At 41.2% G+C, this 14,679-nt stretch overlaps 1 protein-coding gene across 1 annotated transcript in view; it reads right to left on the reverse strand.

The window, feature by feature from the left end:
* The window catches only part of Myo1d (myosin ID), a 304,092-nt gene that overhangs the window by 147,025 nt on the left and 142,388 nt on the right, over window positions 1–14,679 (reverse strand). Inside the window, exon 16 of the mRNA XM_051158110.1 lies at window positions 13,977–14,184. Coding sequence (XP_051014067.1) covers window positions 13,977–14,184 — 208 coding nt within the window. The remainder of the gene's footprint in view (window positions 1–13,976; window positions 14,185–14,679) is intronic.

The raw sequence follows: 14,679 nt of genomic DNA on the forward strand, positions 1-14,679 counted from the left end.
CCAAACCAAAACCCCTAAAAATTTCTTACTTAATGGCAGTAATTTTTCGCTAAGTGATGAACAGCCATTACAAAAAAATAAAATATTCTGATCTTCACAAGAATCAGAGCAGGCCAGCCAAGCAGTGGGACAGAGGTATAGGCAGGAGACGCGGTAATTGTGTTAGAATGCCCAGACTAAAGATGGCTTCTGCAGCTGAGCATAAAGCCTGTGCTTCCCGGCAGCTTCAGTAATGGGGAACCTTAATGAGTTGCAAGGATTACATGATTTAGTAGGCATTTTTAATAAGGCAGGTAACTAAAATAAATACTCCTTGCACCCAAATATGCCCTTTGTTTCTTTAGAAGAATCATTTCTGTTAGGGAAGGAGCAAAAATAAATTGCTCAGCTGCAACTTGGTGGCTTTTGTTTTGCGTGTCTGTGCACTTTTCCAGCTATACTTGTGATTGTATGCTTCTTATTCATGAGCTTGCTCCTCTGAATATGGGGTAGTGCGAATATTGTGATTGAGTGTAAACATCTATTCACTAAATCCCTTTCCTTTTACTGATAAATGCTTTACAAAAAAGTCAATCTCTTCAGCTTGTAGCAATTAACAAAGAAAAGAACAACGAGAAATGCAGCCATGTTTCCACCTCCCTCCCCCTTTCCCTGGTACCACCTATAGAGAGGCCAGACACTGTTGTCATGGAGACAACAGCTGTCGGGCTATGAGTGACAGGTCTCAGGAGAGAAGTGTCTGAGAAAGGGAACATCTTCAGTTAAAACAAAAGTGGTGAGGGGAAAAAACAAAGCAAGCTGTTTTCCTGACACGGTGGAGACTTAATTGAAAGGTGTATTTAGCCTGAGAGAAGAAAATGAAGGTTTTCCTCCTCCTTTCATCTAACACAGGAAACATTTTCCTTCCAACCGGGAATAGATTTCTTTTAAGTAAATCTGAAGCATATGTACACATCTTGGCATAATTACAATTTAAAATTGGGATTCATACTGATGCACCAAATTGGTTGCCGTAGTAATGAGCTATCACCTAGGCAACGGGTTTGCTGCTCTTTCTGGAGAGCAAATCATCTGCATCCAATGTGGGGGAATGGGCTTGGGTATTGGCAGTGGGGAAAGTGGGCTGGGGAAGGGCAACAGATGACAATGGCTGCGTCTAGGAGGAGATAAGCATGAGACAAATTGATTTTGACAAGTCATCATTATTTTCCAAATAGGCTTTTAGCATTTTATTCACCAGTTGGGTGGGAGGAGGCGAAGGTGGGTGCTGAGGGAGGAAGGGAAGAATGCCTTGTGGCTTCAATGTTAAATTTTTGCTGAAGCATTTTTATTTTTCTAAAAGGCTGTCATTTGTCAAGGTGCAGATGTGGGCACATACTTAAATGGATCAGTTGTCGGCTTACACCATAAATCTCGGAAATTTTCTTCAGAGTTGTAAGATCAATGACTTGTACACAACAATATTATTCTAATAGCACAGCTTGGTAATATGCAGATGAGGTTTCGCATTCAGTAACCGGAATCTCCTACATGTCTCAGAAGATGTTTCTACGCCTTGCTTTCTTTGTTAAGAACATAAACACTTTCCCAAAGTGTTCTTGTTTCCATGTCTTATTAATACATGTCCAATGCACTTTCTTTCTGGACGACTCTGTGCCTTGGATTTTGTTTCCCTGTATGCTATGCTTATCCCAGTCTACCTTAACACACTGGTGACTCTGTCTTTGAAAACTGCTGGCCAGGTGGTGGTGGTACACACCTTTAATCCCAGCCCTCAGGGGGCAGAGGCAGGTGGATCAATTCGAGACCAGCCTGGTCTATAAGAGTAAGTTTTAGGATAGCCAGGGCTACACAGAGAAACCATGTTTCAAAAATAAAAAGTGAAAACAAAATAAAACAATACAAAAATGCTACTTTGTTTCTTCTCTTCCATTACCAAGTGCTTGCCCGCCATTTCTACCTGAATGCCTCATACATACCTGGAACACTTCATGCCCACAGTAACCGCTCCTGCTCTAGCTCCGTCATTTTTGACATTAGCTAGCTGTGACCCCAACGTGGAAGGATAGAGGCCCCTCATTTCTGTTTCATATCAACTTCATACCAACTCTCATGGTTTGGTAATTTCCTCTCATCTCAGCTGTGTGACTGAGGTTCATCATTAGTTCTACGGAGGACAATACCAGGTTCTTAATTGGCCACTCTGTTTCCCCTCTGATACAGATCTATTTAAAACTTCAAAGCCAGCCACGCCACTGTTCTCTTATTCTTTCCATGGAATATGGCAAGAACCTAGCTGATAGCCCTACTTATCTATAACAGCTACAGTGGAGCTTGAAAGAAAGTAAAGGTCAGCACTCCTGTGGGGAGATGGGAGGTGAGGACAGAAGCATCCCCGGAGGCTCCTGGGTCCCCTAACCTGATGTATACAGCAGAAAACGACAAAGAAAAGCGACTGGGTAATTTTTAATGTACTTAAAAATGCTTGCATCTTGCAATGCAGCATTTCTAGCCTGAGTTTATGCTATGAAGCAGTAGTTCTCAAAGCGTGTTCCAGGGGAACCCTGGGCATTGCTGAAATCCTCCTTTAAAAAGTCTCACTCCTTCACAAGTGTACAGCTGAGTATTCTAGAGACCATTATGGTATGTGATGACATCAACATTCTTTTTGTCTGTCTGTCTGTTAGATCCAAGGTTTCTCTGTACCCTTGGCTGTCCTGGAACTCACTCTATAGACCAGGCTGACTTTGAACTCACAGAGATCTGCCTGCCTCTGCCTCCTGAGTGCTGGGATTAAAGGCGTGCGCCGCCGCCGCCGCCACCACCTGGTGCCATCAACATTCATACAGATAACTGGATCCTTGTCTGCATGCTCCTGCAATATGTAGACGTTTATAAGATGAGCTCTCTGGGGTAGTCAATGAAAGCAGCTTTTACACAGAGCACGTTTACTCGAAGGTAAGAGAATATGCACAAAAATGCTAGGTGTAGCCTTCTGTGACATGATGAAAACTGAAAAGCAAATTGACTATTATTAAAGTAAACATGTAAACTGAAACTTTTGTTTTTCAGCGTTAGGTGGCTTGGAATTCTGGGTCGCCTTAGACTCAGAGAGATCTGCCCTCCTCTGCCTCCTGAGTACTTGGGATTAAAGGTGTGGTCCGCCTTTCCCAGCTATACGGAAATGTTTAAATAGTAAAACAACGGACTATGAAGGTTAAGTAGATAAGTCACTATACTACCCTAAAGAAAATCTTAAGATGATGTGGTGAGGCAGCATAGAGGTATACTGTCTGTAATCCCGGCATTGGGGAAGCTAATGCAGGAGGGTTGAGTGTGGGCCAGCCTGGGCTACATAGTACAACTCTCAAAAACCAAACAAAAACCAAACCCAAAGAACAAGACACTATTATGCTGGGGGCTGGAGAGATGACTCAGAGGTTAAGAGCACTGTCTGCTCTTCCAGAGGTCCTGAGTTTAATTCCCAGAACCCACATGGTGTGATCTGATGCCCTCTTCTGACATGCAGGTTTACATGCAGGTAGAGCACTTATATGCATAAAATAAATAAATAAAAACGTTTTTAAAAAGCTACCTCCAAAATAAGCTAAAAGCCAAACAAAACACCAAAAACCAAATCAAGCCCCTAAAGACTATGCACACGAGATTGCACGCAACAAATGCTTTAAGCCATGACAAAGGAAGAATAGAACAAAATAAATCCCGTCCTCCAACTCCCCCAAATGTGCAGCTAAATGAGGCTGCCACCTTCAACCAGCAGTTAGTTATTAATGAGCAGCCTTGGCAGAATAGGGGTGTGTTGGCCCAGGTGCTTTGGAAGGAAGTCATGAGCCAGCTCTTTATACCTTGTTAGTAAACACTTGCATGCCGGCTAGAAGACTGAGGGTAAGGCCAAGTTTAAGGCTGCCCTCGCTGCAGTGCTGGCGTATTACCCACCTGGATATGTGGATGGAGGGCAAGCGCTTTCTTGCAACATGGGAAGGGTTATTTTAGGCATTCCAAAAACTAGTCCATATTTGTTGTAAGAAAAAAAAGTTTGAGTATTTTTGTGCAAGACTTTGTACTTATATTTGTCATAAGAAGTTTATTTTACCCATGAATCTTAGCATCAGTTAATTTACTTCAGCATTGATGATCCAGCTATAATGAGCTCCACCTGTACAAACTGTCAGTACACTATAGATTAAGATCTGTCCTCACTATAAATGTGTCTTCTTTTTTTTTTTAATGTCTTTTTATAAAGGTTACAGTGGATGTTTGAATGAGAATGGCTCTTATGGGCTAATATGTTTAAAGACTTTGTCCCCAGTTGGTGGAAGTGTTTGTGAAGGATTCTGGCCTTGCTGGGGGAAGTGTGTCATTGGTGGTGGGCTTCGGAGGCTTAAAATTCCACACCATCCTCAGATACCCCTTCCCCTGTCTCTGCCTCATGTTTGTGGATCAGGATATAAACTCAGGTGCTGCTCCAGGGCTGCCCTGCCCGCCCATCAGCCTGTCTACCTGCCTGCCCGCCCACCCATCTGCTTCCACACTCCCCTCTTCATGAGGGATCATGAACTCTAGGTTCTTATTCATGCCTTCTCCACTGTCATTTCTTGTTTGTTTGTTTGTTTGTTTTTGATTTTTCAAGACAAAGTTTCTCTGTGTAGCCCTGGCTGTCCTGAAACTCACTCTGTAGACCAGGCTAGCCTCATACTCAGAGATCCACCTGCCTCTGCCTCCTGAGTGCTGGGATTAAAGGCGTGCGCCACTACTGCTTGGCTCCCATTGTCCTTCCTTAGTCCCCTTATCCCTTCTTGCTGGTCCCTTCCTCTTCTAGATGACTCTTCCTCTGCTTTCATGTCCACGCATCCCTTGCCTTCTTTAAGATCTGGTCTTTCCCAAAGCCTCTCTTCTACTGTATAAGTAGAAATACATTTTCAAGTAAAAAATAGATCTGGAAAAGTTAAGAATTTGGCAAACTTTTGCAAAACATCTCCCTCCCCTGCAAAGACTCTTCTCCTCAGCTTGGATAGGATCCTTTCCTGAGCCCCTCTGGTAGTCAGTACTGACCCTGGGCCCCACATTTCTTTTGTGTTGAGCTTCTTGTGGGTGGAAGCTGGCCTTACTAATTTTCATACCCCTAGTCAGAAATAATGAACAAATCCACATTTGTTACCCATTAAAAAAAAATACTACAGCCATACAGTTAGAAGCTACTATCCTATCAAAGCTGCATGGCACGTTCAACACTCAGGCAAGGTCAGGCAGCGTATTGGTGAGGATGCACTTCCTTGTGAACACAGCAGAGGACACAGGCAACAGAACTGTACAGTGATGCACAGCCTTCCTGTAATTCAGCCCATGCTCTGTCAGCTGGGATCCACATCCTTTCCATCCCAGCCATGGCTCACAGGTCAGTTTAGTGAGCACAGCTCTCTTTCCGAGAATCCCAGCTCAGAGTACAGCACTCATGACCATGCTTCATACTGTTCGTGCCAGGGGCTGACTCGTGCTCCCAGCACCAGCATTTTCCTCCACGTGTGTTTAAGACACATCTCAGGCCATGTCCAGTGGACGCCTCAGACATTGCTGGATGTCTACTAAGGTTATTTGACAAAGGAATTCTGCCGACTTCATTGGCTTCCTCGTCATGACCTTTGTAAAGGTGGCTGGCTTTACCAACTTTCCTGTTTCCCCTCACAGCAGGGCATTCTGAATGATACCCACTACTGAGCAGGGACAGCACACACGTGAGTGTGTGTGTGTGTGTGTATGTGTGTGTGCAAGTGTATGTGTGTATATGTGAGTGTATGTGTTTGTGTGTGAGCGTATGTGTGTGACTGTGCGTGTTTGTGTGTGTGTGTGTGAGCATGTGCGTGTGTTAGTGTGTGTGTGTGTGAGCATGTGTGTGTGTTAGTGTGTGTGTGTGTGTGAGCATGTGCGTGTGTTAGTGTGTGTATGTGTGTATATGTGAGTGTATGTGTGTGAGCGTATGTGTGTGACTGTGCGTGTGTTAGTGTGTGTATGTGTTTGTGTGTGAGCGTATGTGTGTGACTGTGCGTGTGTTAGTGTGTGTGTGAGCATGTGCGTGTGTTAGTGTGTGTGTGTGTGTGAGCATGTGCGTGTGTTAGTGTGTGTATGTGTGTGTATGTGAGTGTATGTGTTTGTATGTGAGTGTATGTGTGTGACTGTGCGTGTGTTAGTGTGTGTGTGTATGTGTTTGTGTGTGAGCGTATGTGTGTGACTGTGCGTGTGTTAGTGTGTGTGTGAGCATGTGCGTGTGTTAGTGTGTGTGTGCGTGTGTGTGTGTGACTGTGCGTGTGTTAGTGTGTGTGCGCGTGTGTGTGTGACTGTGCATGTGTTAGTGTGTGTGTGAGCATGTGTGTGTGTGAGCATGTGCGTGTGTGAGCATGTGCGTGTGTGTGTGACTGTGCGTGTGTTTGTGTGTGTGTGTGTGAGTATGTGCGTGTGTGTGAGTGTGAGCTTACTGCATTCAGCACTCATCATTACTTAACCATTCTGTAGCTTTAGTTCCCTTAGTTTCCAAACAGACTTGTTCACAGGTTCTGAAAAGAGCAAGTGGTATATAAAGGAACAGGAAGTGCATGCATTAGCCAGATACCATTTTAAGAAGCTTTTTGGTTTGTTTCTTTAAGAATAAAAGTAATTTTCCCCCCAGAAATAATGATTTTGCTTTTAGTCTGAGAAACAACGAATGTGGTTGGTTTCCCACAGATGAGAGGGAGCCCTCATGGCCTCCTGCCTCACTTGACAAAGCTTCACAGTAAAAAAAAAAAACAAAAAACAAAAAACAAAAAACAAAAAACAAAAAACCTGAAGGGAAGGGCCAAATGGGCTGCACAACCAACAAGTCCCAGTTGGGGATGATTCTGTTCACAGTCTGTCTTGTGCTTAGTTTACTCAGTTCTGTATACAAATCTCAGAGGCCCCTTGTAATTAACAGCTATATTCTTCTCAGCTTCAGAATTCACAGTCTTCATTATAAACCCCTATTGTTAATGAGTCACCTTTAATTCTTCACAAGATCATTCTTGTGATGGGGGCTTTATTATAACCTAGCAATAAGAATGCAAAACACAACATGCAATTGACAAATAAATGCTAGAACATACAGGTAAAGTTTAACCATTAACCAAGACAAGCCGACAAGGGCAAGCCTTGTGATAGACACACTGGCCACCTTTGAGACGTGATTTTAAAATACAAAAAGCTGTTCTGTAAAAACACTTATAACTAATGTGCTATAGCAAGTTTAAAAATATATACTTAAACAAAATTCTAAACTGACAGCAGAGTATGTGCCAGGCTGCAAGGAGCCATGGCCCACAGCATGTGGACTGTGCTTTGATGTACAGTGCTACCCTCTACTCTCAGCAAGCCCAGGCTGACCCTGGCCATCTGTAAAGACATGGGCTTCAGCCAACTGGAGATGGTGAAAGACCAGGTATCAGATGATGGCAATGTTATTAATTTAATATGGTATGATAAGAGCCAGTAAATCCTTAATGTGATCTTGAGCAATAGTAAAAGTAAAAATCATAAAACTAGAAAGTGAAATAACATACATATAAAACATACATTGCCTGGAAATAATCTTAAAAATAAAAAATGATTTAAAAATTTTAAATTACTTATTTTGTTGTACTTGTATGCATATGTATGTGGATGCACGTACCATGGCATGTGAGTGGAGGTCAGAGGACTGACTACCCATGGGAGTTCTCTTCCTCTACCCCCGGGTTGAACTCAGGTGGTCATACTTGAGCCATAAGCCATCTCACTGGCCCCCAATGTTTTTGTGTGCACGTTGGAGGTTGAAAAAAGAGCCTTGTACAGATTAGGTAAGCACTGAGCTACATTTTTTTGGACACAGGGTCTTCCTGTACAGCTCAGGTTTGCCTGAAACTCATTATGTAGCCCAGGCTTGCCTCAAATTTGTGATCCTTCTACCTCTGTCTTCCAAGTGCTGAGATTACAGATATGTGCTTCCAAAACAAACAAACAAACAAACAAACAAACAAAAAACCCAAACAAACAGAAAAACAAAGCTAACTACTAGGAACAAAAGGAAACACACACACACACACACACACACACACACTAAGAGTAGCTAGTCCTGTATACAGGAAAAGCAAATCCCAGAACAAATTCCATAGTTCCTCATTAACACATGTGAAAAAAAAAATAGGGAAAGATACTCTCACTTCTGCTCTTGATGTTAAAAAAAGATTTGACAACATAAAATATACAATTAGTAAATTAAAAGTAAGAAAATTACAGAATAAGTAAATTGGAGATATGGTCTTTTGGGAAAACATAATAAAATGCATCACTAAAGCTGACAAGAAAAACAAAGTGAGCATAAGAGGGAATGGCTACAGACAAAAAAAAAAAATGAGATTATTCTTAAGAAGAATTTGTTCAAGTCTTAAAAACTTGAATGATTTCCTAGGGAAAAAAATGACCAAAACGGATCTACAACAGATAAAAGACAAAAACAAAAACAACAACCAAACAAACAAAAACAACAACCCCCCCAAACTCAAAAAACATCATAAAGAACAAGAGAAAGTGAACTGTCAAGGTGGCATATGCCTATAACACCAATATTCTGCAAAACTGAGTATGAAGTTAGCTTGGCCTACATACTAAACCCATGTCAAGCAAAACACAAAAACAAACAAAAGAAAACACAAAATCTCAAGGAAATCGTTGAGCTATGCTCGTATAAACGTCCCTTCCGGATGGCTTTTAAGGAGGTGAACTGCAGCAGACTAGCCTCAATATCAATGAGACTCTTCTAACAGACAGATCAAATACAGTATCAGATCTAAAAGATGACAACAAAATTAACAACAGAAATCATAACAGATAATTGGGACTGGGAAGGCTGAAGCAGGTGGCCATGATAAACTCTCAAGCCCGAGCTACGTAGTCGGATCCTGCTTCAAAGATACTAAACCAAAAAACCAACTAACCAACCAACCAGTCCAACCAACCAACTAACCAAGCAACCAAGCAACCAACCAACCAGTCCAACCAGTGCCACCACAAAGCCCTCAAAGAGGAGCACTGAGGATCAAGAGGAGGGACTTGAAGATCTGTGAGTGGCATGAAGACAACTCAGTGTTTTGAAGATTAAAGATCCAAGTTCACAACCGTTCATAAGAAGGGAGGCGGGGGAACAGAAGTCGCAAAGGCAATGTTCAAAATGTACAAATAAATTAAGGATTAAACAGAATCTCATAGTCTAGTTTAAAAGTAATTTTGCATTCCAGGCAAAGTGAATGGAGACCAACACTTAGAAATGCCCTGGCAACTGTAAGGGAAGAGATAATTTTTAAGATGCAATCATTTACCCAGGAAAACTAGTCACAAATATGAATTAAGAAAGGTTTCTTCTTTTCTTTTCTTTCTTTCTTCCTTCCTTCCTTTCCTCCTCCTCCTCCTTCTTCTTTAGATAGGGTTTCTCTGTGTAGCCTTGGCTGTCCTAGACTTGCTTTGTAGACCAGGTTGGCCTCAAACCACACAGATCCACCTGCCTCTGCCTCCTGAGTGTTGGGATTAAAGGCAAACGCCACCCCACCCTGTTCTTTTTTACCCACCTCCTATAAGCTACCTCCTCTTATGATCATTTTAGGACTAGAGTTCAGAACTGTCTTAATCCATTTATAAAGAGTGTCTTGTGTATACACATGTGTGTAGGGGGAGGCAAGAGAGCAGAAGATCCCTTTTCATGTTCTCTCCTTTCCTTTACTCTAGCTCCTACATACTGATTATGAATCAAATGCTGGGTATGCTACTAAGTGCTTTGTTTAATCATGTGGATCACATGTATTTAGTCTTCACAAAAGTTTTAAAGTAAAGCTTAGGACACAGCAAAGGGCAATTTAGTGGTGGGAGGGAATGGGTCCCCCAACTCCCACCTCCACTGGAAGGTACAGTTCCTTGCTGTGACTGGAGCTCCTTTGTCGCTGTCGCAGATAAAGGCAGAGCTGTTGAACCATCCAGACACACTGTGACAATGCTTGCCCTTTGCTCTTAGTCTTGTGGGTGATGACAAATTCCCTTCTCAGCTCCTCTAGGCCTTTGGTTAGAAACCAAATGGTTCTTGATGCAGAAAAACCAACATAAGCCAATATTATTCTCTGCACCAACATTACTATGTAGAAAATACAATATATTCATACTAGCAACAAAAATAGTAAGGTATCTATGGATTAATCGAAAACCCTAAGTCCTCTTTTGGTCTAAAGGCCAGTGAAGAGTTAAACCTATTTTGCACTCATAATAAGATAACTTAATACTGCACAAATGTTAATTCTTCTAAGAGATTCTGTAAATTCAATGTAATCCTAGTAAAAGTTGCTGTTGTATTTAATGAACTTATTACACACATTAAGATTTGTATTGTGGCAAAGGGCCTATATGTGGTCCAATGCATCTCAGTTAAAAAGCACACAAGGTGGGCTTATCATGTAGGACATCAAGACAGGTTCTCTTCAACCTTTCCTACTGTGAAACATGAGAGTTTTAGGTACCTACTAAGTATATATGCAAAACAAGTTTACAGATCAAACATTGGGAATAATAATAAACAATAAGGAATTTTATTTTAAAACAATCCACATATTGTTTAAAACATATAATTTTATCATTATTAAAGATGAAAGGAAATTTGCATACTAATGAAATGCACTTAGGGGCCAAAGTTCATTTATAAATTTTTGTTGTTGTTTTCCAAGACAAGGTTTCTCTGTGTAGCCCTGGCTATCCTGAAACTTAAGAGTTCCTCCATATTCTGCCTCCCAAGGGCTGGGATTAAAAGCATTGCCATCACACCCAGCATTAACATTTAAAAAAAAGAAAAGAAAACTCAAGTCAGCCATTCAAACAGCAAATTTTAAGACCAAACATCCTAATAGAGTACAATCTAAGGGATACACTAATTTTGAAAAGGTGAAAAGTGACAGTATGAGAACATTATCTTTGTTTTCTGTAATTTAACTGTGTTTCTGTAAGAGCAGCAAACTTGCATGCACTGTAACATGGACTGCAATTTAAAGTTTCAGGCAGCATTTGTTGGTGCTGGCTTACATATTGCAAAGTGGGCATGTCGTATGTTCAGAATCAAGGCTGCAGTAAATTTCACAATGTACCATGGGTGAGCCCTGCCTCAAACACCTCCGATTCATTATGTGTTTGATTCTGAAGTAATTTCTGGTCACTGCATTTTCAAAAGCCTTTTACTGTTACCAAAGTTTTTGCACCCTTCACATTTAGTTACTTAATCATATATGGGTTATAATTTGCAATTTAAGGAGCTGGGTTCTAAGACGTACTGCAGTAAAAGCTGTATGCAAATTAATACAAAAGCAGACAAATAGAAAAACTGGAACAGAACAGAGGCACCAGGGAAAACACTATACTCACCATGAGTTATAAGTAGCTCCAAATATCAAAGGAAAAGGAATGTACCACGCAGGAAGTGGTACAAGGATGTAATGGGCCCTCAAGACCTTAGCACAACTGACACCATGTTAGAGGCAACATTCTGACCTTAAAACCCAGCATGATGGCCACAACTGGGCAAGTCTCTAAATGTACGAAGCTTGTCTTTTAGCTTCTGTAGTTCTGCTTCTTACTAACTGAAGTGTGACAAGCAGGATGCAGTTTTAATGCATAAAAGACAATATGCTGTAAATCTTGGGGCTGCATGATTTGAGCAAGTCACAGGCCAGCAATAAAGCCTTTCCTTTTGGCTTTCAGAGTGTCCATGTGGTGGTCCATAGTGGGCTTATCTCACAATGAGAAGGCTGGCTAGCCATATGAAAGAAAACCAAACTGGATTGCTACGTGAAACCATTTAATTGATGGAGTCCAAAAGAATTAAAGACCTAAATATAAGACAGAAATCCATCTAATTCTTGGGGGAAAAATGTAACACTTTTGCAACCTATAAACAAGGAATTCTTTTCAAATGAAATTCAAAAGCCAAAAAGCAAAATTGAGGCATCTGCGTCAAAACTGATTTGGTTCAACAAAGCACATATGGATACATTTCATTTGAATGTCGATAAAATAGGAGGATATATTTATCATGTCTAAAGTGCATGCAAGGTAATGTTAAGAATATTCAAGGAATTCTTACGCATTATCAAGAAGACACCAACTTGAAGAAAAACGAACAAGAGACCTACAACATACAAGCTTCATGAAACGAATAATTATACACCTATAAAGAGGTTTATTGGGATTACATTACAATAGAAGGAATAATGCCCTAAATAGACACTTCATTCTAGCAAATAAAACCCTCAGTACTAGGAGTATGTTAACTATTTTTGAGTTGGCCATTGGGGTCACATAGATTCCCAAGCATTACAAGCTAGTGCCAGCTCCCTGGCTATCCCCCAGAACTTAACAGTACGACCCTATTGCTGAGGACACTATGTGCTTGACTCACAGAATATGGAGACATCAAGCAGGTGCTAGCTTTCTACAGGCTGGAAGTGCTAAGCATGATGCCAGAGGAAAGGGTAGGCATCAAGCTTATCAAGTTGTGAACCATGCAAACTATAATAATGCCTGGCCTGACAAGACAAGACAAGACCATTTATGAATAGTTATGAATGTTATGGGAATAATCAACAACCGACTGTTTGATCAAAGGCCTGCTCTATGAGATGGAACCCATAGCTGGCACTAATTAAGGAACCAAGAACCTCTGGATAGATAGGTCGCAGGACCTAGGGGAAAGCCCAGTACTATTATTCTTCTAAACAGACACAGTATTGAATTGATACCTAATGACTTACTGCTATGCCCTTAGGTAGAGTATCTTTCAGTCCTCACTAAAAAAAAAAAAAAGTCCTTACAGTAGATGAAAATTAGCACGGAGACTCCCGACTGGTCAATATATAGAAAACAAAAGACTGTGGAATGCTTATCCCTAAATCAGACATTCATATCACACCACTCCCACCAAGGGTCAGGAATCTTTGTAGAAGAGGTGGCCCAAAGATTGTGAGAACCAGAAGCTGTTGATAATCTCAAGGAAACAGTGTTTTCCACACCTAATAAGATAGATGTACATATGAACTTAACATGTGACATCATGTAGAAGACCTTTGCAAACTCTACCCAAGCAAAATTTCAGTACTGAGGAAAGTGGGTATGTAATCCCACCACTAGCTGAGGAGCTGTTAGCGTCTGATAACTACCAGGAGAAGGGGAGTCAGTTTCCTTCAGTGATGTGGCCTGATAAACTGACCACACATCAGTGTAGGCTAAGACTAGGCAACGCAAACTGGACTAGATAGGGTAAGAAAAAAGAATCTCAAAGTTCAAAGGCAAGGTTGGTGGGGATGGGGGTAGAAAGGGTGGTAAGGAGAGACGTTAATGATGGTGTGTGTGTGTGTGTGTGTGTGTGTGTGTGTGTGTGTGTGTGTGAACTGAAAATGCATTGTATGGAATTCTCAAAGAATAAAAATATCACAAAAATATAAGTAGGCAATTCATAGGAAACCCCCAACTTCCCCCCCACAAATCACAAAAACCCCCAAAAAACCAACTATTGACATGCTCAAGTTCAACAGTAATCAGGTAAGTTGAACATAAAATAATAATGAAATGCCACTGTACTGATTAGTCTGGTAAGATTTAGGGGCAATATCACACTGGTGTGGACATGGGCACAGTCACTCTCATATAGATAACCAATTGGCAGTGCTTGTGCAAACTGGTAGCTGCTCTGAATAGGAACCTGGCAGTGCTTATACCAATTACATATAGAGATATGCTCTGACCCTGAACTTCTTCACAGAAGTGTGTGATGCCTAAACACACACACACACACACACACACATACACGTGTATGTGTGCACACATGCACACATTTAACAAAGTTTTGAGTGTATAGAGACCTTCTTGTCTATAAGACATGAAGTTACCTTTTGTAGAAAGAGGACAACCCTGACAAGCATCTGGGCACGGTGCTCTTCCAAGGTGAACAGTGTACGGGGTGTTCGAATGAAAATTTTGGTTTTCCCATAAGCTACGTCATCCTGAAAGCCACATCGTTCTATGAGTTTCTTGACAGCCTCTTTGTCTGAAGGAAGGTCATGGTTAGGCCAGGTGAACTCAGAGATCATCTTGTACCTGGGTAAAGGAAGAAAAGGGCACGAATCAAAGGATGGAGAAAATGGTATCATCGTCTTAATGGAGAAACTTCCCAACAACATTTCAGCCAACTGCTACAAGATGTGAATTTCATTAGTCTGATGGATGAAAAAGAAAATCTCTTCACTAAAACACTTCTTCATGATGACAATTCTTACTAAACTGGGAGTGAAAAAAAGACTTCCTTAATCTTTGGAAGGCTACTCACTGTAATTTTATAGCAATTATCATTTGCAAGTAGATGGCCTTGGAAGCATTCTCATTAAAGACACAAGGCAAGGATGCTTCCAGCATGGGTTCTCAACACTGCGCAGGGGGCCTTCGTGGCACAGTGAGGAAGAACAAAACTGACAGCTCTTATGACTACTAGGACTCTCTTCAAAGGACATCAAATGGATCTTTGGATAAACTCTTTTTTTTATTTTTTATTTTTTTTGAGACAGGGTTTCTCTGTGTAGTCTTGGCTGTCCTGGA

The sequence above is a fragment of the Acomys russatus genome, chromosome 16 (genome assembly GCF_903995435.1).
Source record: "Acomys russatus chromosome 16, mAcoRus1.1, whole genome shotgun sequence".
Taxonomy (NCBI): Eukaryota; Metazoa; Chordata; class Mammalia; order Rodentia; family Muridae; genus Acomys; species Acomys russatus.